We start from the raw sequence: 23,940 nt of genomic DNA, 5'->3' as shown, positions 1-23,940 counted from the left end.
GAATTTGAATCGAACGATCGAATACAGTCAATTTACCTGAAGTTAAAAAATTCAATTTTTTTTTTTTAAATAAATTTGGTCTTTTTTTATTCGAATTTGGAGGTGATGGGCGTTTAAAAAAACTCCCAACACCTCGAAATTCGACCCTTGATAAATCTGCCTCTAAATAAAAGGCCTCGGAAGTAACAGTATTTTACTAATGGCAGCTCTGGCAGTGATCATATTGAGAACCGATGTTAAAACAACATTTTGTGAGTATTATAAGCGACATTTTCTATAGCTTTATAATCTGTTTTTGTATTGATAAGAACTTCTGCCGGCTCGACGTTTCCTTGCTGACTCATTCAACCAGATGGAGAGATTTCAGGCTTGTACAGTACAAAACCCACGTAATCCTCTAACGCAGCTTCCAAATAATCAATGCTATATGTAATTCACATTCCATCTGAAGATGAGAGACCAGCAGAGCATTAGAGAATCAAAACCAATATATGGTTCGTATCTTCCTCAGTAGCCTGGGAAGAAGTTAAAAGAAATATTTTCCTGAATTACAAGACTAAATGTACCGCTGCACATAGGAACTTAAAAAGTCATCAACTGAATCATCATGTATCCTGTTCCAAATTCAATAAAATGGCAGTCTAAATGTACGCTAGGCTACGCAAGTAATAGAGATGTGATCATCTTATTGCAGCATGCTTGACATCATTCAGTGCAGACTTTCAAACACAAAAAAATCCCTGCATGCGTTTGCATTAGAACTGTTTTCTCTTTTGTTGTCTTTCCCTGGCTTTATCTGTGTGGTGCCCAAATCTACCTTTGGAAGCCCTTCCCAAAGAGAAAGGGTTGCACTTAAGCAGAAGTGCATGCTGAGCTTGTGAAATGACAATGGTTTGGTAGTCTCACATTAAAAAACTAAATATAGTAAGCTTTAACGGAGTAAGTCAGTCCAACTTGTGCAACTCCGTCCATACACTCCTACTTTCAATGGTTATTGTTGACTGTCCTGGTATACCTATTTTTGTTTGATGCACCGCCACATACCCTATCAACCTCAAGAGGATACATGCAAAGCAAATTTAGTCTACTCCTAGCCATTCTCCTACTATAAACTCTCTCTTTGCAACCTCCTCCATGTGCCACTAGGCAGGCATCAAATGCACAGGCTATAATAAGTCGTATTGCACCAGCCTATTCATATTTGTCAAAACTTAGGGAAAATTCAACATATTTACAGTAAAACCTTTGGCAAAGTCTATTAAACACAGACGCTACTTCTGAGTTATACTGACACCAGTCATCATCATTGCCACAGGCACTGAAGCTCTTTGCAGGATGTTCCAGGATTAAACAGCTCATCCTGCTCCCCATGTAGGCACACAATGGTCAGAACATGTGCATTAATCTCCTTTGCACAATATCCTATACAAAAATACTAATTGCTTGGCCACAGTTGTCCACAATCACTCAGTAACCTAAGCCACAGATATACTAGTGATGATATAGCCTCAGGAGGAGGACTATGAATAGGCATCAATACAAGTAGTTCTTCCTAGATTCTATACTGATATTAATTCACTCCACAGTACGCAGTTACTCCTCTTTAGCTGCACATTTACATAAATATCCCATAATATTATATACAGGGAAGTTCCAAGCAGAGAAAACAGTTTTTCTCTTTTTTATATCTGGCTTCATTCATAATGTAGTCTATATCCAACATTCACCCTGACCTGCAAACTTATGACTTGTCCTACTATAAGTAAACTCTAGGGTTCCATAGATTTGGGTCAACCCACTCATCACAGTTAGGGACTGAGAGAGACCTGGAATACCAATGTGCAGAAGTCCAGAACAGAAGAATCATTTAATAGGACCAGAGAATGCACAAATTAACAAATTCCTTTATTAATGGAAATATTTATTGTAGCCATACCAAGATGCAGTTATTCTGTAATATTGTTTTGATTTGAAAGCCCTCAAAATACGATTTTATTATGTCACAGGGTAGTATTAAACTGATACATATACAGATATAGAGATTTGATACAGTATAGAGATTTGAAAAATACCTCTCATCCAAAACACAACATACAAATACCCTTCATGAATAAACATGAAGGTAGTAACCCATAGCATAGCAACACCACTTCAGGCATTCGTGACCTGATGTTCAGAATGCGAAAATCCCCCAGGAAGAGCTTGAGGCTATCACAGCCTAATAACAAATTCAAGTTTAAGAAGTCTATTGCAAAGACATTCTTGATAAAGTGCATATTGTGCTTATGTTGCAGCAACCAAAAGTTTACATTTTGCAGTTATGTGTCTTTGACTGAAAATTCTAGCCGAGTAAGGTATCTAAATAATGTATGACTGTGATGTCTAGCACTGAATTATATTCCATTAATATTTCATTCAGGATGCAGAGATTATTTTATTTACTGGTTCACTGTGAGATTAGAGAAACATAGTTTTAGAATTATTTTTCAATAAAAACAAGAAGCACTGTGAGAGTCATTGAAGACATGCTTTGTTGAATTTATCCCATAAATAACTCAGAGCTAGGCAGGTTGTGGCTCACCAGCTCTTTGCAGAACAGTAGTGAGGCTTTGCCCTGATATAGGATATTTACGGGGGAATGTAATAAAAATCGCTAACGGAAAAACTATTCGCAATGCGAAAAGTTATGCCTTTGTGCGAACAAATTTTGCTTTGTGCGAATTTAATATGGCTTTTGCGAGCCCGGAAACTGTTTAGCGACCACTTCCGACAGTGAAAGACCGTTTGCGAATTTTATAGTTTGCGCCAATGCGCAGTCAATGTAATAAAACTTCTTACTGAAAAAGTCGTTATGTTTGCTCCAAAAGATTACGACACCTTCAAGCACTTCTTATGAGTGCGCAATTAAAATTCGCAATGCGCAATTAAAATTCGCAATGCGCAATTAAAATTCGCAATGCAATAACAGTTTAAGGAACAATATTACATTGCGAGATGTGTATTTTTAGTCTTATTGGTGCGAATTGTTTTGCTCTTTGCGACTTTTATTACATTCCCCTGTTAATGTTAACTAGTGATAAGCGAATTAATTAGTCAGCCATAGATTCGCAGCAAATTTCTGAATTTTGCCATGTGCAATTTCTTTCTCGAAACTGCGGCAAAAATTTGTCACGGCGAAAACGCCCATTGACGTTAATTAATTTGGAGAAAAAAGTCACCATAGGAAAAAATACCCATTGACTTTAATGCATCTGGAGAAAAAAAGTCGCCATCCATAAAAAAAAACGTCCATTGACTTTAATGCATTTGGAGAAAAAAAGTTGCCATAAGAAAAAATGGCCATTGACTTTAATACATTTTGAGTGAGAAAAAGCTAGTTTTGACTTCAATGTGTTTCGAAAAAATGTCAGCGTACTTCAGGTACTGCCACCAGTTAGATGCTTCTGTATTGCCTTTAATATGCTTGAGTGTGTTTTAGTAAAGCATAACAAATGTTATACAGTCCAGAAACAATTAAAGGGCATCATTGTGTCATTTTAATCATTAATGAACTTTGTTGTCTTATTCTTAAAGGGGACCTGTCATCCAGACATGAAAAGCCAAATAATAATGTCCTTTTCAAATTAATAATTTTCCCTTCTGTTTCTTATTCATAAAGGGGACCTGTCACTGTATAATAAAACTCCTTTTAAAATTAAACATGAAACCTAAATTAGTTGTATTTATTTTTTATTTATTTAAATTTTTTATTAAAAAAAACCTGTCATAAAGATATTTAAAAATCTCAGCTGCCAATCATTTATTACCTTCCCACCTCTATTCCTCTAAAGGCAGGGCAGGCAGTTGCTTTCACTTTCCATTCTGCATTTCATAGATATTTCTGCACTCCTCGCAGTCTAATAATTGTGTAGCCCGTGCATGGGCATGGGCATTAGGTCCTCGATTCTGGCACATAAACAAGATTTTGAGATGATTCACAGCTTGTCATAATAACAGTGTCCATAAAATGGCTCCTGCCTGCTTTGTTGTGATTGTAAATTCCAAGACTGAAGGAAACATGTATATATTATAGTGTAAGTAAAGTTTATTTTGGCTGCCTAGCACAAAATAGAAGAATTTGGAATTACTGTATATCTTAGAATGACAGGTCCCCTTTAATGTTAGCTTCGTAGTGGTCAGAAATGTTGCACTACAGATGGAGCATCCCTAAAGGATTTCTCCAGACTGCTATCCCAGGCAACATTTTCTACCTTATATGCCAAGATAATTATTTTATTTGGCACATGAAAAATTATATTGGAATTGTTAACTCAAAAGCATTCTGTTCACCTTGACCCTTCTGAACCAAATAAATCAATACCCAAGCATACAGCTTAGAAAACATTCACAGACAGAGATAACTATAAAGCTTTACTAGGTCAGAGGAAAAAAAACATTTCTTTAAAACAATGTTTCTTTAAACGACATCAGTTGTTTTCATGACATGAGCAGGTGTGAGCTCTCTAAAACTAGAACACTTCTACTTTTTCACTTAAAGGAAAACTATACCCCCAAAATGAACACTTAAGCAACAGATAGTTCATATCATGTTAAGTGGCATATTAAAGAATCTTACCAAACTGGAATATATATTTAAGTAAATATTGCCCTTTTACATCTCTTGCCTTGAGCCACTATTTCATGATGGTCTGTGTGCTGCCTCAGAGATCACCTGACCAGAAATACTTCAACTCTAACTGTAACAGGAAGAAGTGTGGAAGCAAAAGACACAACTCTGTCTGTTAATTGGCTCATGTGACCTAACATGCATGGTTTGTTGGTATGTTTGTGAGTACAGTGAATCCTACGATCCCAGGGGGCGGCCCTTATTTTTTAAAATGGCAATTTTCTATTTATGATTACCCAATGGCACATACTACTAGAAAAGTATATTATTATGAAAATGGTTTATTTACATGAAGCAGGATTTTACATATGAGCTGTTTTATGCAATATCTTTTTATAGAGACCTACATTGTTTTGGGGGGTATAGTTTTCCTTTAACTGGTTAGTGCAGTCTTAGACTTGACTCTCTACATTTTCCTGGTTATGACTCTGCCAGGAAGAGGAAGTATCAAAGTGAACCACCTATGCACAAAAACATTTAAACATTATATTTAATTCTTCTCGTTGTGTTGTTGAAAAGGCAAGTTGCTATTCTGCTTTATTCCCATCCACATACAGAATATGCAATATTATGAGGCCTTCTGATTGTATTTGAAGTGGCATACCATAATTAAATCTAACATCTTATTTCTCTTACTAAATGCCTGTTCACACAAAGTACAGTATATGATTCAAGTACCATGTCAAGTTGTGACCCTTTCACTGTGCTTTTCATACCACCTGGATATTAGTCAACTGCAAAATGCTGGTTGGCCATGGAATTATATCTCCCTATCACAGCAATGGACATGTATAAACAATGAATTACTTATAATTTTTTTTATTAATACATATTTAAAATGAATTATTGTTGAAAAAAACTAAAATAAATTGGAAGCTGAATGGCTAAGTTGTGTTAATGTGTTTGAAGCATTAGGAAGTTCATCTTTGAAGTGCCAGGAAGCTACACAGCCTCAGCCCTCCATTAAAGGATGTGTACTGGATAGTTACATGACTGCAGTTGGATTAGTGATTGGCCTGCTGCCATTTTAACCAACATGGTTATAGAATAAAAGATTGTCACCTCAACTCAACTTGTTCTTGAAGGGGTTGCATATACATATAATAGTGGATTCCATAATAGGCATCCAGGTCTTTAAAGGACCAGTAAATAAAATATTTTTTAAAAAATTAGTTTCTATAACGAAAAAAAAACCACCAAGACATATTTAACTTTAAAATCTCAAAATCTTTATTAAGATATATGTACTCTAAATGCAAAGAATGTGTCAGTGGTTTTAAACATATGAGTGTGTATGGAAACATGCCTATATACAAAACACTATCTTGGCCCACACGGTGCCCCTTGTCCTTTATTGTAGCAGAACATGTGCTATATTCCAACCATATGTTTGTGCACTGCCAGTGAGAATTACAGCGGTTCTTAAAAAGGTTGTAACAATTTATTGGACAGGCATGTTCAAAAACAGTACCACAGTATAAATTAATGACAGTATGTAGAAATGCATATTTATACACCAGGAAGATCACCTGCCTCAAACATGCATCACTAATCAGGCCATTCCTCCTTTCTACCCCATGAACATACGGAAAGGTAAGTGCACCATCTGATACTCTCTGTGGAAACACAGGCACAAACTATGTAGGGATTCACAATATTCTTACATATAAATATTGTTTTTTTTATTATCAGTGCAGCATTTTCCCCCTCATCATTCTGGCTGCAAACTGATTGTCCCCAGTTCAATGGAGTTGAACTGAGTTCATGACTGCAGGTAAAATGGTCAGATTGGGGATTGTGATTGTGTCATTTCTGGCAGGAAGCATTAAAGTGTTATTACAGTGTGATTGTTTTGACCCTAATCTTTTGATCCTATTGACACAATGTGCTGTGGGAACCATGGAATGACTGCCAAGTGCTGGGTGGTGGTAGTTCCAGTGTTCCCAGGAGACACACTTGCACATGATACATCAGCAGACAGATGGATGTAAGGATTAGGGTTGCCCCTCACCCCTCTAAAACGGAACACATAAAGAATCCACAGCCTGCATGGCTAATTAGCAATTTATTTAGATGCATGATGCATGGATGCACATAAATCAGTTCAGTCTCCAGCATGCATCTAAATGAATTGCTAATTAGCCATGCAGGCTGTGGATTCCATGTGTTTGGTTTTAAAGGGGTGAGGTGGCAACCCTAAAGGATGTTGTCAATACATGTAGGAGGTGAATTACCCTTTAGCCTCTTTTATGGATGTAGAGAATTGTGCAAAGTGCAATTTTCAGATGCAAATCACAATTTTATACCTTCAATGCAACATTGTTTACCAGAATTCATCATAATTGCAAGTACACAATAAATTGCACCAATATGAAAGCATATTGGCATCCAATCTAGCAATTTGCTGGCATGTTGCAATGGACACCATTTCCACACAATTTGATCTAGCACAGTGTTACTATTATTGACTCAAAACACTTCAGGTAGGACAATGCAACTTCATCCGACATTTCTATCTCTTTCCTTATTTTTATCGCAGGCGTTTTGTCGCAGAGCGTTGGATCGTGCCGAAAATGGCCATGTAGTCCTACCCTTCAGGAACCCTAATTACCACCAGGTCTAGGCTTGCAGTAATGTCAGGGGTCCGTTGCATTAATGTTTGCACTTACACATAAATTGTCAGAGAAGGCTAAAGGGATACATTGGCCACAGGTTTAAAGGTTTGCACTAAATATCTTTCTATATAGTGTGAACAATGACATATCAGTTACACAGTGTAGTGATGCTGGCAGTTATTGTTATAATTTGTTTTTTTTGTGTGGATATGTGTGTTTTACTTTGTTGAGGGGCTAAAGGATTTAATGGATACAATTGTATCAAGGGGTAAAATCTATATTGATTAATTGCTAGTTTGGATAAAGACCTGCCTTTCGACTAATATGTTGATAACTGGGATTGTTTTTTTTTACAGTGCCACCAGCAGAACTGGAAATAATTTGAGGTATAACCCCATGTGACAGGTAATTACTCTTCCATCTTGCAAATGTGGCTAGATGGAGCCAGTGTCACCCCCTTATACTTAAAAGCAGTTCAACTTCTGGCTCTGACTCACAATAATAAACAGCACCGTATGTTGCAAAAGTCCCTCAGCCTGAAAAAAATCTATTTCTTTCTTTTAAAAAATACTTGATTTTTTAATGTAATTTATTTATTGTGATTGAGAGATCTGGGGAGTCCCAGTTCCAAAATCTGTTAGATCTTCTTTTGCCACTACTAGTAGTACAGAACAGGTTATCATCTTCTTTTTATTTTATATTTTTATTGTTTAATAAAGATAACAGATTGTGGATAATAATATTCAACATAATATCATCCTCTGCATTGGTAAATGGAAACAACAATAAAGATTATTTTCCTTCAATGTATTTCTTTGTCTCATGTTTTCTTGATTTTAAAATGTTATCAAAAGGTTGTAATAATAGGGAACAGCAGTTCAGTTGTTTCCGATGGTAAATTCCTGGATTTCTTCCAGTCGAGTTTCCAGGATTTATAAGACTCGCAGTTACCATTAGGACTATTATCAAATCTGTCTGTGCATGTTAAGAACAAAGTATAAACTATATAAAATGATTTAAAACAATAAAATACAATATAATATGGTACCTTTGGTGCCTCCTACTTTTCTTCACTCTGTCTCTGGTTTCTGTAAACGGGAAACAGTTATTTTACCATTTTGGTTATATTTGTCTCCCTATTTTTGTTTTAAATATTAATTACACTTTCTAACTAGAGAGGAGGGCACGGGTTGTACCAGATGGGACAGGTCATCGTCTTAACCAGTAAAAGAACTGTCCTCACCAGCAGCATGTTTCAAATAACATATACCAAAGATGTTTTGTCTTTTGTGCCAAGGACAAATAATTGCACTGAGTTGTGATTTAAGATAGTTTTTCTACCAGACAGATTTTTGCTTCTGCTTTTTAGTGCTGCATTGTGTTTTCTTTTTTTTTTTGGGAGCGAGCTTGTCATGGCACCCACCATAATAATGCATTGCTACATGCATCGTGCTATGTAGCCTAGCAGAGTATTGGATAATCTACCCGTGGGTTTAGGCCTCTTCCCATCAGCATGTTTTCATTTATGTCATAAGCCTATATGAGACATAACACCATCTGCATCTTATTGTTGTGAGAGTCGACCCTGGAGATCAGATTCTTTTGAGGGCTCTAGTAGATCCAGTCATACTGTTGCCATGGCATCTTTATAAAATGTTCATCTTATATGAAACATAGCTGCTGCTTTGGGTGAAGAATCCTTTTCGCCATCATGTTTTGGATGAAATAGACATTTTTATTAAAAAAAAACATTATTATTCAGAGCTTTACTTATTGTATTTCCAAAGCGTAGTCACCCTTTCTGGGTTGTGAAAGTACCACTTTCCCTTGTCCTTCAAAATGATCAGGTTTTTTACAATGCTGCCAAGTTTGTTGATTTATAGATATATGTTGTTGCGGGGAATGCTACAAAAACACAACTTAAGCTTTTTGAAAAGTAACACAATTTCCAGCAACTTTGCAACATACATAAATTAAAAAATATGCAGACTTTTCATGATTTTTAATGGTTTGGAACAGTTCCCTAAGCCTAGCCCCCTGCTCTCATTTTGATCTCTCTGACTACTTTGCTGAGCTGGCTGATTACTGTTACTTTGTATCAACAGCCAGCTGTCCTCAGCCTGCATCCTCCAAACCCCACAATTCCCTGCACACATGATTTCAATAAGGAAAGGAACATCATAGTGCAATGCATTGTGGGTTATGTAGTTCCTGCATGCTGCCTATAAGCTGTGGAGAAGTTGTTACAATTTGTAACATCAGTGTTTAGTCCCCCCTTCCCTGCCAGGATTTCAGATGATGCAGAAAGAAAAGAACTGTTAAACAGCGGGATTTCAGTATAGAAAATGGCATTTACTCATAATTTTTGAAGAAACCGATAACTGGGCTGGGTATATTAGGGACTTCTGTGTTATGTGGGCGTCTTTATCAGATTTTGGTTTGGAAGCCGGAGTTCCCCTTTAATAATACTAATCCAATTGCTTCTTGGGTACTTACATTAATCTCTTATTGCTAAACTATAACTTTCAGCAACCCTTGCATTAAAATAATAGGTTTATATAGACAGCTTGATAGATGGCAGGTAAATAACCCTTGGATTTCATACACATTCATAACCTACAGTGAATTGCTAACAAGAAGATTCTTGATTTTCCTAAGCTGGTTACAGGGCTCTGGGGTTCAATGTCGGGCCCATTCTTCCCTATTTTATACTGGTTCTTGGGCTGACGATTATAGAAAACACCATGTACCTATTTGTAAACTGATTAGTGTGCCTGTCAGCACTTCTTTTTCCCATTATGAGATCATTATGTGGATCACTCAGACCAGAGGGCTGCAATTTAAAGTCAAGAATCTATAGTAAAGTATATAAGTAAGTAAATATGTTGTGTTTCTTCCTGGCACCCATAAGTCAGATGAGCAAGCAGGGTTTTATCTGGCTTTTGTTCTTGTTTTTAAAGTGGGGCCTTCTATGCTGAAAAGTAATCTGTTTGATTCAGTCACCTTCATTAATAAATCGGAGGCAGTCCTGTTTGTTGTCATTCACTAAACAAAGCTAAAGCACTTATCCTAATTGTACTCCTCTCTCTATAGGGATGAATGGCATGTTTCTCCTCATTTAAAAGGCTGCAGTGGTTTAGTGAAGCAATTTTGTAAATTGTGCTACAGAAAAGCTGCAGTGACATCTTGTGGCTATATGTTACAGTGAAGCTAAAATGTAACTAAAGGTATCAGTTTTAAAAAATTGATGAGTAAAGCTTAAAGTAAAATTAAGCAAATGGTGATACATGTGTAGGGCATGTTATCTGGAATGCTTGGGACCCCATGGTTATCTAGATAATGGATCTTTCCACAATTTGGACCAGCATAATTTTAGGCTAAAAATTGTTTAAACATTAAATATACCCAATAGGATTGTTTTGCCGCAAATATGGATTCATACAGCTTAGGGACCATCAAATACAAGGTACTATTTTATTATAGACATTTTTTAAAAATGTTAACTATTTGCTTGAAATGGACTGTGTGGGAGATGGTTTTCCTATTATTTTGAGCTTTCTGGTTAAGGGATCTCATGCACTAGGATATGATTTCAGAGAGTGACAAAAAAAAAGTAAAAATGTTGCCTCATTACCTGAGTGTACATGGGCTGCTAGGAGACAGCTGCATAGAGACAGGGTGATCATAATTCTCAAGATGAGCAGTAATTGATAGCATCAAATCAGACATTATACATATACACATGGCAGGAAAATGTGTCTGCCTTGCATGTACAGAATTTCTGTGCATTCCACCACATGGCAATGCATGGGTTAACTGCTCTCATGTTTCCCAATGGGTGTGTACCAGCAGGAACAATATTGAGACTGAATGCAAAGTAAGTTATGCTCAGCTTTTCTTTCGATTCATGTGTGGGTACAGAGCCACTGGGAATCATGCAGGCAGTTAACTCATGTTGCACTGCATAGGAATTCATAAAGCCCCTGGTAACTGGCCGCACCATGCTGCCTGAGGCACAGGCTCCCCTAGGCTGTAACTTAGGGGCTCAGTGTGATCAGGGCCCATCTAGATTTTTTATTATTTAGATTTTCTTTTATATTATAATATTTTAATATTTATTTTTATTTGCTCTACTGGATCTGGTCTGGCACACCTGCTGAGAGAAAAAGGCAGGCAAGACATGTGCATGTGCTTGGATGTGTGCAGATCCAGTGATGTCACTAATGTGTGCCGAAACTAGCCCAGCATGGAGAGCTTGGTGCACATGTGTCTGGTTCTGCGCACATCCCGACCCAGCAGTAGCATAGCAGGGGGTCCTATGTGGGGGTAGCCTAGGGGCCCACATGTCATTAATTCACCACTGACTGTGGGGACATATCCTTTTCAAATTCAATAGAGGATGTTATGGACAAATTGTGCAAGAACATTTTTCCCACAGAAAATATTCAGCAACTTGTGAGCAGGTTTTACTGGTGACCCACACAGCATGTGATAACTCAGCACTTTCATAGCTAGAACAGTATGGAAGGAAGAGAAAAAAGAGAAAAACAATAGAGAGCATTTATCAATGAACAATCATTAATAAAATATCATCTAGTGGCCATTTTTATATAGTACACTGAGTTTAAGAATGTATGTTGTTGCCAGGGGCGTAACTACCGGGGGAGCAGGGGGTGCAAATGGGCCAGGGCCCCCGCGGAAGATCGTGTGCGCTGCAGCCGGCTGGAGTCGGCTGCATCGGCAGAGAAAAATCGTGCGGACTAGGGTGGGGGCAGGGGGGGGGGGCCCAAAAGGGTAGAGGAGCTGTGCAATGTGTTATTGGGCAATATTGCAGTGGTAGGTTCCCTTATTTACCTTTAGGAAAGTCTTTAATGTCTTTTTGGACCAAAATTTTGGGCAGGATTACTGTAATCTAAAAGGCTACAGTTAGATTTCATTTGGAGAAGTTGATTTGCAATTTACTTTTTTCAACCCAAATGAACCATGTAATTATGCAATTCCATTTAACAAGTAACCCTATGCCCCAGAGCAAAGACTTTCATCATAGGGGACAGGTGGCCTGCCAGGGGGCCCATCAAAAAGGGGAGTCTAGAAAGGCACAATGGCCAAATTCAGTGGGGGTTCTTCAATTAAAAGTAGTCATTCAGTAATATTGTTTTGAAGTTTTTTTTGGATCAATAGAAGTACTGTGAATACGTTTACGTTTTACGTTACATTTTTGGGGTTTTGAACAACAGATAGCAACTGCAAACAATAGTCTCTTGTATCACTAAGCAGACTCCAACAGACTTCTACTTTTGGTTCTTTAAGACCTACACTTCAGATGCTTTGAGGGCACCTAAAGGCATCACATTCATGTTTGTGTTATAGAGGAAAAGGATAGTCATTGCCATTTTAAGCAATTCTAAAGCATTTCATAAACATATTAACTGAAAGCATACAGAAGTAAAGATTACTTGAGCAAATATTTTCACTTAATTACTATGTATATTTTCAAACAGAATTTTTTTTTCTCAACAGAAATGTAAATGGCTGTATTGTTACCCAAAAAAGACAGTTGGTACGTCATACCAGCTCTTTTCATCATTCCTCATTTATGCTTTTTGGTAGACTAAAATCGTTTCTGTGAACTGTGAGCAACATGTGTTTTCCTCTTGATTTTTTCATGTTTTTTTTAGCACAAAATGGATATTAAAATTCAAGCGTAGAAATATATTTCAACATACCCAGGTTATGGCAATACCTTATTTGTGTTCACTGCGCTTCAGTCAATTTCAGAGAGCTGTGGGATGCTTGCAGAGTAATAGAATATATGCCGGGTTATATAAAGTGACTTGGAATGTTTGAAAAATTTGTGTGGCTTATTTACTCCTGTGAGACTCTTGCATCTTTTTATTTTTCTGATTTGATCACTATAAGTCATCTTTATACATGTTTATCTTATAAAACCCCATCTGGTGTAAGTTGTACCTCCAGCCACTAGAAGGCTTCAGGTGGTATTGAGTGTTTCTTTTTACTGTTGAGCTTTACAGGAATTAAAATATTGTTAAAATCACCTGCTCTGTATTACAAGATTCTTGCATAACGTCTAAATTTCTAATGTGATTTTAAGAATAACAAACCATAAATATGGTTACATTTTCTTTAAAATTATGGCAGGGACAGAGGAGCAAGAGGCAAAGGGGGTAGGCGAGATCTGCAGAGGAGAGCGAATCCGTACTAGGGGAAGGCAGAAGAATCTTGAACAGGCACCTGCCCAGAGCCCCCCACAGTGTTGTGCCCTAGGCAGTTGCCTTATCTGCCTACCTCTAGTTCCAGCCCTGCATGGTTTCAAGAGACAGCTGATCATTCAGGAAGGGCAAAAGCAGTGTCAGAAGGGTTGCACCAGCAGCTACCATAGCAGTAACCATTGCTATAAGTCCATCACTTGCTAGCAACATGTTTTGATACAAAATTTGGCAGCATTTTTAATAGTACTTAGCTACTATGCCAACATGCAAAATATTCAGGCAAATGTACAATGTGAAAACACAAAGAAATCACAAACTGGCAAAGAAGGTTAAAAATCTGCAAATAAATGGAAAAAATATTGAAGACATTAGGAGACAAATTTGCTTTGAGACAAATCTTCACAAATATTCTGACCACCCACTGTCACAAAACTTAAAAGAAAAATGGGCTGAAAGGGAAAGTTAAACCCTAATGGTAACATTCTTAGTAGTCTGCTGTAAAATATGTTATCACTATATATGTGACTGCTGATAATAAACAATGCTAATCATCTAGTGGGCACACATACATTATACTGCAACTATTTTTTTTTTTGTTTAACTTATGACAAACGATGACAACCCAATTACAGTAATGAAGTTAGAAAATAACTTTATTTACATGTCCTAATGCTTCCTTTTTTACAAATGTATGCTTTAAAATACTTTTTAAGAAGTACATTATAAATTAATGCAATCACATTAAACATCGGACCATTGCAGCAGTGTTAGTATTTAATATGCAAAACATAGTAAGTCTGATTTCAAACATAGCTGAGAAATTGCACAAGTGCAGGTGTTCTTCTGTATTTGCTTTAATTTTCTAACTTGTAGTAGACTGTATAAAACTGCTGATACAAATGCACTTGTACACTTTAGCACCTTTTTATGGTAATCAGCCCCATAATATGTTGCACAGTGCACTTTTTAGGCTAATAGCAGCCAATCCACTCCGTCCAATTCCCTCTATGCTTGTGTGTTGGCAAGCACAGGATCAGCTATTAATCCCTCAAAAAGAAGGGAAGATTTTCGTGTGGAAATGCTAAAATTTAGATTTTTATGTTCTGTTATGACGTGCCGCTACTTCACAGCTGCTTTTTCCCAAAACTGGTCTATATCCTTTAACTGAAGTCCCTTGTCTAAATTTATTGCTTTGATTGGTCATTTGTCCTCCTTTCAGCAGGGTGTGTGGATACATTGTACAGTCCTTGAGAGATTCTGTTCTGCGGAATCTTCTTTTAAAAACGTATTTAAAAGCACCGATTTTTCTTTGGAGTTCCTCCACTTCATCCTTCGGTTTTGGAACCAGATCTTAACCTGTTGAGAAATGTAAAAATATATAACTTATGGTGTCACAAGACTATAAATCAAAAAAAGCACTATATATTCTGTCTGATGACATGACACTCTAATATTTACAGTGGCTTCATTCTTTGGCCCCAAAGAAACAGAATATTCCAACTATAATTTCTGAATAATGGATTCATTCACCCAGAGACTAATGTCATCTGTAAGCCATCAACCATAGGCACAATTAAGTCATTATTCATAGACTCCCTCTTTCCTACTTTCATCTGTTGCTTTATGTTTTGTCCTACAGTCCAGTGACAAATGATAATACTGGGTTTACGAAATATCTTTCAGAGATAGAAGTGCAAAAAAACCTACATGAATTAGATATAATAATTACTGTTGAATTTCTACATTCACACAACTGCATGGTCACAGAATCAACTGGAATAATTTTGAGAATCAGTTGTTGAACAGCTCTGCTAGGCTATTAACTGTTGATAACCGGCTGCTATGAACAGGAAAACCACACAAGGACCTATACTCGTATATGGGGAGGTACAGATCTTCCCTGCTAAAGGGCTGTGGTTGCCTTGGGCTGGTATGGAAGCTCACAACATAATGCACAACATTTCTAACCTACTTCTTTAGTTAGGCTTTAGTTCTCCTTTACTAACGCAGTCCTGCACCTCAACTTTATTAGACATGTGAGTGTAGAAGTGCATTTTACCACATATTGTCATTGTGGAATTTATATATTCCTAGTTCAAAAAGCATTAGCTCACCATACAGACTGTATATGTAGAGTAAGTTGTACCTGAGATTCCTTTAATGCAAGCTTTACTGCGAGCTTCTTTCTGTCAACCTTGCTGATGTACTTTTGCTTTTGAAACATCTTCTCAAGAGCTTTCCTTTGCTCCTCAGAAAACACCGCCCTTCTTAAAATGACACGCCTTGTCTTGGAGTTTGCATCCTGGCCAGATAAGGGCAGCAGCATTTCATTTCCTACAAAAAAGCATTTAAATTGCATTACAATCATGGTGTTTATTTGATAACATGCAAGCGGACATGATTACACTTTACAAATACATTGGAGGATATTATAGAAAAATAGCAGGGGACCTTTTTACCTATAAAGAGGCCACCCCTTCAGACTAGAAGAAAAGAACTTTCATTTGAAGCAACGTAGGGGGTTCTTTACAGTGTGGACAGTGAGGTTGTGGAATGCACTGCCGGGTGATGTTGTGATGGCTGATTCTGTTAATGCCTTTAAGAATGGCTTGGATGATTTCTTGGACATAATATCAAAGGCTATTGTGATACTAAATTCTATAGTTAGTATAGATATGGGTTTATATAATATATGTGAAAGTAGGGAGGGGTGTGTATATGGATGCTGGGTTTTCATTTGGAGGGGTTGAACATGATGGGCTTTGTCTTTTTTCAACCAGATTTAGCTAAATGTGTAACAGCGATGCGCAATATGTTGGCGCTCTATAAATACATGTTGACAATAATGATAACACGACAAGTAGCATACTGATAATGCATGAGATATAAATCTGTAAGAGGCTAAGTACTGTTTTTAACTGACAATATACTGTAAAGGGCCTACAAAGAGACATGTTAATATTGAAGGGAACAATGTTATAGTTTAAAAGGGAACTCCACACAAATATAAAGTTAGCATTTTGAGTTAAAAGTAAACACAATTTCAAATAACTTTGCAATATACATCAATTTAAAAATATGCAGACTTTTCATGATTTTGAATGGTTTGGAACAGTTTCCTAAGCCTAGCCCCCTGCTCTCCTGCTGATCTGTCTGACTACTTTAATGAGCTGGCTGACTACTGTTACTTTGTATCAACAGCCAGCTGTCCTTAGACTGAACCTCCAAACCCCACAATTCCCAATCACTGCACATGTGATTTCAATAAGGAACGGAACATCATTGCATTGTGGGTTATGTGGTTCCTGCATGCTGTCTGTAAGTTGTGGAGAAGTTGTTACAATTTGTAACAGTGTTTTAGTCCCTACTTCCCTGCCAGTATTTCAAATGATGCAGAAAGAGAAGAACTGTTAAACAGCTGGATTTCAGCATAGAAAATGGCATTTATTCATACGTTTTGAAGAAACAGGTAACTGTGATGTGTATATTAGGGGGTTTCTGTGTTATGTGAGCCTCTTTATCATGGTTTGGAAGCCGGAGTTCCCCTTTAAATAAATCAGCTTAAAAATATTTACTTAGTCACATAAACTAAGTACTTAAATAAGTTTTAACGAATGCATACCCAAACAAGGAAAGGTAATACTCGTGCAAAAAGGAGCCAAATGGGTAAACCGTGGGGAAGAAATAAAAAAAAAACAGTGGAGAATACAGGAGAAGATTAAATGGAAGGAGGAGGGAAGGCTTTAAAATAAGAAAGGGAAATAAAATGGAGAAGGGGAAGAGCAGAGGGAAAAGATAAAAAAGAACAATGAACAAATGAAAGTGAAAACAAACAGGAGAGCAGTTGGCAAGTAATGAATGCGAAGAAAAGAGTGAAAGGAAAATATAAAGGAAAGGCAGAAAAAGACTGGAATGCAAATTAGGAGTTGAGAGAGCATAGTAAATATGGAAGGTAAGAAATTCTCACACTCTTTTATTCAATCCATATTTACTATCCTGATATAAAGGTAACAGAATCACATTGACAATGGTGGATGAATCAAGATAGGAGAGAAAGACATGAGTTCAAAACGGGAAAAGTAAAATAAAAGAGAGAGGGAACAGCTAAATAGAAAACTGTATGAAAAGAGGAGATCGGAGTAGAGTCTAAAGCATGGCAAAACAAAAGCGCAAGTAAGTAGGGAATTGTGTCATACGTAATTTTACTATGTGTTGTATCCAGAATTTGCCAGCACTTGTTCCCCCCCCACCGATTAATAAATATATTGTTTCAAGTTAAAATCAGATTAAATGACTTTACAGCACTAATGAACCCTATAGCTAACAATATGTAGTCACTACAATGAACTTAAACGTAAAATATTTTCTTCAAACTGTTGTAGCATGAACTCTTCTACAATTGTGTTGGCACCTGCTATGTATGCTGTCCTGCTAATACCAGATCACATTGGAATAAATTACTCCTGTCAATGGTAATGATAAATATGCACTTGATCAGTGCAACAAAAGTCACTTAGTAGAAGACCACCTTGTAAGAGTGAGTAAATGGTTTAGTCATGGCTTCCATTGCTCCTCTGACAGTCAATTCATACTTTTTAAATAGGCAATTAATAGGTCACTTTCAAAACTGTACATCATTCTGGGTTAATAAACAACTCTTGCAGTTGATAATATGCCTTGTGTAATTAATCAGTTTCTCTGTATACTCATCCCATGCTCTCCATTTCTTTTCAGGTAGGAAAAGGTTATAGGGTAAGATGAGCTGAAAGGAGTCTATAAAAGTCACTTTCATTCACTGTTTTATTTTTCAGTCAAGTGTTTTAAATTGTGTGCAGAAACACCATTGGAATGTGAGAAAGGAGAAAAGACTGCATACGGGCCTCTGCTTTATTGTAATACAAAGGGACAAGTGACCCTTGTGAAGGCCTTTTCACTGTGCAATGGTTCTTAAAGTTCATCTGCACAGTGAAAAATTGTGGTGAAGTCGCGTGTGGCAGACTGAAGTCAAAGTGGTGATTGGTCATGGTGCTATCATCCATTCTACTTTGTGTAACGCAATGCTAAATGCTCTGTGGGAAAGTAAAGAGCCCTTAAAGGAAAACTCATACATTTGCAGCTTGTTCACTTGTCAGTTTGTATGGTCTCAGTATTTAAGAGTCATTGACTTCTGGGACTGTTCACAAAACCAACACCATAAGTTTATTTTGCACACTCTCAAAGTAAAATGCCCCAATTTATTTCTGCTTTCTATTTTTACTATAGTGGTGCACTTAATCTAACATTCTAATTTTCTGATGTCATGGAAGCTGCAAAGCAGAGTACCTTTTGGGTTTCTAAATATTCTGTTATATCCTTTATACTGGGCATTATATATAGCATTTTGAAAACAAACATGAGTACATTTTTTTGAACATTTAGAATTTTTCCCTTTTTACATACTGCTTTTTTCTTGATACTATTTCTTCTTTCTTCTGTTTCACCCATACTGGACTATTTGAAAAGAACTGACGAACAAATGCCAAGCAGTTTAACAAATTTTGTTGGCCAGCACAGAATAACCCATTATTTCCTACAGGAGACTGATATCTGTGCTTTGGTTGAAATGAGCAGATTTTCTTACTAACCACCATAAATAAATAAATAAACAAACATACACACACACGTGTGTGCATTGCCCTGCACATAGAAGAATTGCTACAGGTCTCTGTGCTTCATATTGGAGAGCAGAGATCTGCATGTCTCCTTCTGAATACAACCTTGTCTGCTTCTGGCAGTACTGCATTCATTAGGGACGGACAGAGAAGTTATGTCCCCTGCCCGTCCCCTAACTTATGAGTCATTCAAATGCACTCTAACCCAATATGCTGGCTGCAATGGTACAACTGGCCTGTATTTTATCTCACAATAAATGCAGCAAAAATTAGTTTTTGCAAAAATGAAAAACACAGCTCTAATTTGTCATCTTAGGTTTATTCCGGAATAAGCATACTTTGTTTTTGTAAATGAAACTTTCATTATAATGTCTGTCCATTAATCTTTTTTCAGTTTTATAATGTAGGCTAATATTATTCAGTTTCATTACTAGAGTAACATTATGTATGCTTTAAAATGCATGATAACAAGAAAGCTATTAGCTTCTTGCCTGGTTTAGTGTTCATGAAGCATATTCAATTGTCCCATGCACCTAAATCAGATAAATCTTCGGAAGGGGCACTGAATGAGACTGCTGTTATTTTTCTGACAGATTAGCAACTTGCCACAGCATCGCCAATTAGTTTTCCAGGACCCATTAAATCCTGCTGCTTTAGGTTTACAGAATAAGTCAAGCATTACTGATGAAGCATAAAGACTTACTTGGAAAAGCAGTGGGGGATGCAGGGTGCTGACAGGACCCACCACAGCAAGCTGAGTAAAATGGAACGGATTGCAGATAAAAGTACTTTGAGAAATCTGTAAAAAGAATCACAGAATTAATCTAATTAATTACTTAACTCAAAGGTATTTGTTTTTTGTTCCTGCTAGGTCTCTGGCAATTAAAAACATTTATTTTTAAATATAAATATGTATTTAAACATCTAGTTATTTTAACAGTAAAGCTATGTAGCAGCACTTATGATTAAAAAAGATTTTTTAAGTTCTGTATTTCCTTATGCTCACTCCATACAGTTCAGCAATGACACAAATACATTAATTGCCTTTGGGTATGTATATATTTTCTTGTTCTGACTTGCTGTATAGTACATATTAATACTATTGTAGCCACCAAAAATGTTGAACTTAATAAAAGAGATGGGTGCAGTATTGGGCATGTAATGTATACAACTCACCTTCCCTTAGACCAGGCGTTGCCATATCACCCATTTAACATATACATTATACATTAAATAAGCCCAATATGGATATATGGATTAATAAAATTAGTTAGGATAAAGTACAAAGTACAGTTTTATTATTACAGAGAAAAAGCAAATTTACTAAGCGGTGAAAATTCACCATCGACGGCTTCGCAGGCAGCGCAACACTTGGCCAGGTGAAAATTTGCTCAGACAACGCTAATTCACTAACATGCAAAGTTGCGTCCAGGGCGCTGAACACTGGCGAAGCTGCGCTAGCGTTAATTCCGCAAGCTGAGCGAAGTTGCGTCAGCTTTGGCTAATTTGCTTACGGCAGGAAGTTAAAGTTGAATGGGCTTGTATGCTGCAACAAATACATTACATTACACAAGCCCAGGGAAGCTTAATAAAAAAAACAGAGTTGTTATAATGCCCTACACATGAGCCCAGTGTATGGTTTATGTGCCATATCTTAGGAAATTTAGGGGGGAAGCCGGATACCCCAAAAAAAATTACGCTCTTTTGCAGCCTGTCACCCTGAAAAAGGAAAAGACGCTAGCATTTTTTGGGACTTCCTATCTACTCTATTGCACTTCGCCTAGCCTGAGGTGGCGAAGCAAAGTCTGGCTCAAGACATAACGTTAAGTAAAATCCGCATCTTAGTGAATTTGCGCAGTTACGTCCCTTCGCCAGAGCAGAACCTTGCCTGCCGAATGAGTGTGAATGAGCGCCAGCATCAGTCTCTTTCTCTAGCGAAGTTATGACTGCGCCCGTTAGTAAATCAGCGAAGTACCGAAATGACGTTACGCTGGCGGATTTTTGCCAGTGTTAGTCACTTCACCCTTTAGTAAATTTGCCCCTATGAGAGATGGCCCTCTGGTAATTCGAATATTTCTGGATAATGGGTTTCCAGATAAGACATAATATTATACTTTTGACTATTAACTTTGCTCAACCTGTATACAAGACTTCCTTTGGACACCCACGGTTGAGATATACCCCGCACTTTATAATTCTCCCACTTTTACTTTTTCTGGTATAACCTTACTAATACAAACAGCACACATAAGCTGCACCTCCAATGTTTCCCACAACTTTCTGTGATACTATACACAACATCACCATGTACAAATAGTATAAAGAGGTCACAATTTGACCACAAAGGGGAGTGTATTTCATTTAGGGATGCACCGAATCCAGGATTTGGTTCGGGATTCGGCCAGGATTCGGCCTTTTTCAGCAGGATTCGGATTCGGCCGAATCCTTTTGCCCAGCCGAACCGAATCCGAATCCGAATTTGCATATGCAAATTAGGGGCGGGAGAGAAATTGCATGACTTTTTTGTCAGAAAACAAGGAAGTAAAAAATGTTTTCCCCTTACCACCCCTAATTTGCATATGCAAATTAGGATTCGGATTCGGTTCGGTATTCGGCCGAATCTTTCACAAAGGATTCGGGGGTTCGGCCGAATCCAAAAAAGTGGATTCGGTGCATCCCTAATTTCATTTATTCAGGCCATCACAATGTTTCATAAGTTTGGACATTTCCGCCCTTTATACTAATAATAATACTCCTTGTTACTAATAACATAACAGGAACTTTAAAACCAGTGGTACAACTATAGAGGAAGCAGACCCAATAGTTGCAGGGGGCGTGGGGAAAAGGGGGGGTCAGACTGTGGGGTCAGCTTCCTCTATAGCCGCTACCTGAAAATTCATGCACTCACTGCCTACCCATTAGCACACTAGATAACTACTGATTGAGAGTGATAGTTGCAAAATACATTCATTAAATAAATAGCAGTTTAAACAGGAAAACAATAGCCATGTATTTTGCCAATGATATTGCTTTCACATCTATCCCACAATCCTAGATTCCGGACAAACTACATTCCCCAAAATGCCCTTTTCTGAAGCCCTGTCCCACTGTGGCACTACCTGGGTTAATCAGATAAGTGTATTGCCTCATCACAAAATGTATAATAAAAACATACAAAAGCTACAGTGATACAAACTAAACAAATAAATGCCATCACAGCAAATGTCTTAAATTAGTCTTATGGAAAAGACACACAAGGAGATTTGTCACCCGCGCTTAAAATTTGCTAGTATAATTGTATAATTTAAACATCAGGCTAATTAATATGTTTTACATAGTATAGTTAGAAAATAAAAACCTTCGGCATATTTAAACAACAATTCCAGGAGTAAGGCCAGAGGAAATTCTAACGCTTGAATTATATGAAAATCATGCTGCTTTTTTCTCTGCCAAATGTATAAACATGTACATTAGCAACTAACATAAAATCATAATCTCCCATCTAACAACACCGGCAAATATTGCAATTTGCTTGGCTAGGCAGAGGAAACATTCCTCGTGTATTTTAAATAATTGCAGAACTCAGATACAAAATTACATTGCAGATAACAATTCAACTGCATGCAGCTTTATTTCCAGCAGCTCTGTTATATTAATACCATGTTGATTTAATGAAAATGTTCAACAATATCCCTCCCAATATGTATATTCCTGAAACTAGCAACACTGTATCTCAAAGTGGATTTTACAGTTCCCAAATAAGCACTGGGCTACATAATTACCTGTTTCATATACATTTCCTGTAAAGGGTTGTGGATAAAACGCCTGCCATCTGTCTGAAGTGCGAAGAAGTTGGAAAGTCCAAGCTCTGGGATATGTACTCCCAAGAGGGCTAAATTGTTCTGTTGTAGGACACTGTGTGACAGGCAAATGACTGTAAGCCACAGGAAGGCACTTCATAGCCAAAGGGTCCACATCCTTCAACAAATCATCAATAAGAAAACTTCTCCCCAGGTTCCCAAATCCAGGAGGTGCTGTGGAACTCTGTATGTGAGCTACAGGTCTTGGAAGGTCCCATCTCCAAACAGCAGAAGATAGTGCTCCTGGGTCCATTCTGTAGACACAGCTGAATAAACTTCTGATTCTGGTCTGGCTCCTAGCTTTCCTAATATGCAAGGAAAGAGAAGATTTTTAAGCAAGGCTATGGCTTTGGATGACTACAAAAACACTTGCTGCACTTAGGTCTCCATGGATAGCTTAATGAGAGTCCACAGAGATAAGAGAGTTGTTTCCTCAGGGAGAAGGTGTGTCCAGCCATTCATCATGTCAAGTGGGGTATGACATGGCCAACAATAAACTGCTGCACAAGGCTAAATTCAGTAAAGGGCTATACTGAGCTGAAGTCTCAATGTGCTTGTTGTAGTGTAAGGAGATGCAGTTGAACAAGCCCTTTCTGCCACAAAAGTAATGGCTATGCAGCATTTTAGTGTTAAAATAGAGAAGGAGGTAAAGCAATGCTTTGTTTAGAGGTCAGTTGTACAGCATACCTCTTTTAAGGAAATATATCCATATCCTGTATGCAAGCAGGACATAGTTTTAACTTATGGAATAGTATTTTGCACATAGCCTTGTTTGTCTGCATATTTGGGTTTATACATGTGATTGGCAGTTGCCCCTCTACTTACTCATCGGAGCTGAGGGAAAATTAAATTCCCAAGGACTCCAACAAAGCAATGCTTCCAACAAAAACACTTTGTACAATTAAAATGTAACCAAGT

At 37.4% G+C, this 23,940-nt stretch overlaps 1 protein-coding gene across 1 annotated transcript; it reads right to left on the bottom strand.

Moving 5' to 3' along the window:
* Nucleotides 1-14,483: 14,483 nt before the first annotated feature.
* Nucleotides 14,484-23,327, bottom strand: dbx2.L (developing brain homeobox 2 L homeolog). The gene is given in 4 exon segments (NM_001246317.1): nucleotides 14,484-14,867; nucleotides 15,658-15,845; nucleotides 19,866-19,961; nucleotides 22,945-23,327. Coding segments are annotated over 4 exon segments (756 nt in total). The 5' UTR covers nucleotides 23,276-23,327; the 3' UTR covers nucleotides 14,484-14,726.
* Nucleotides 23,328-23,940: the final 613 nt, after the last annotated feature.

The sequence above is a fragment of the Xenopus laevis genome, chromosome 3L, assembly GCF_017654675.1.
Source record: "Xenopus laevis strain J_2021 chromosome 3L, Xenopus_laevis_v10.1, whole genome shotgun sequence".
NCBI classification, from domain to species: Eukaryota; Metazoa; Chordata; class Amphibia; order Anura; family Pipidae; genus Xenopus; species Xenopus laevis.
The sequence above is the reverse complement of the archived record's forward strand: the minus strand, read 5'-3'. Positions and strand labels throughout refer to the sequence as shown.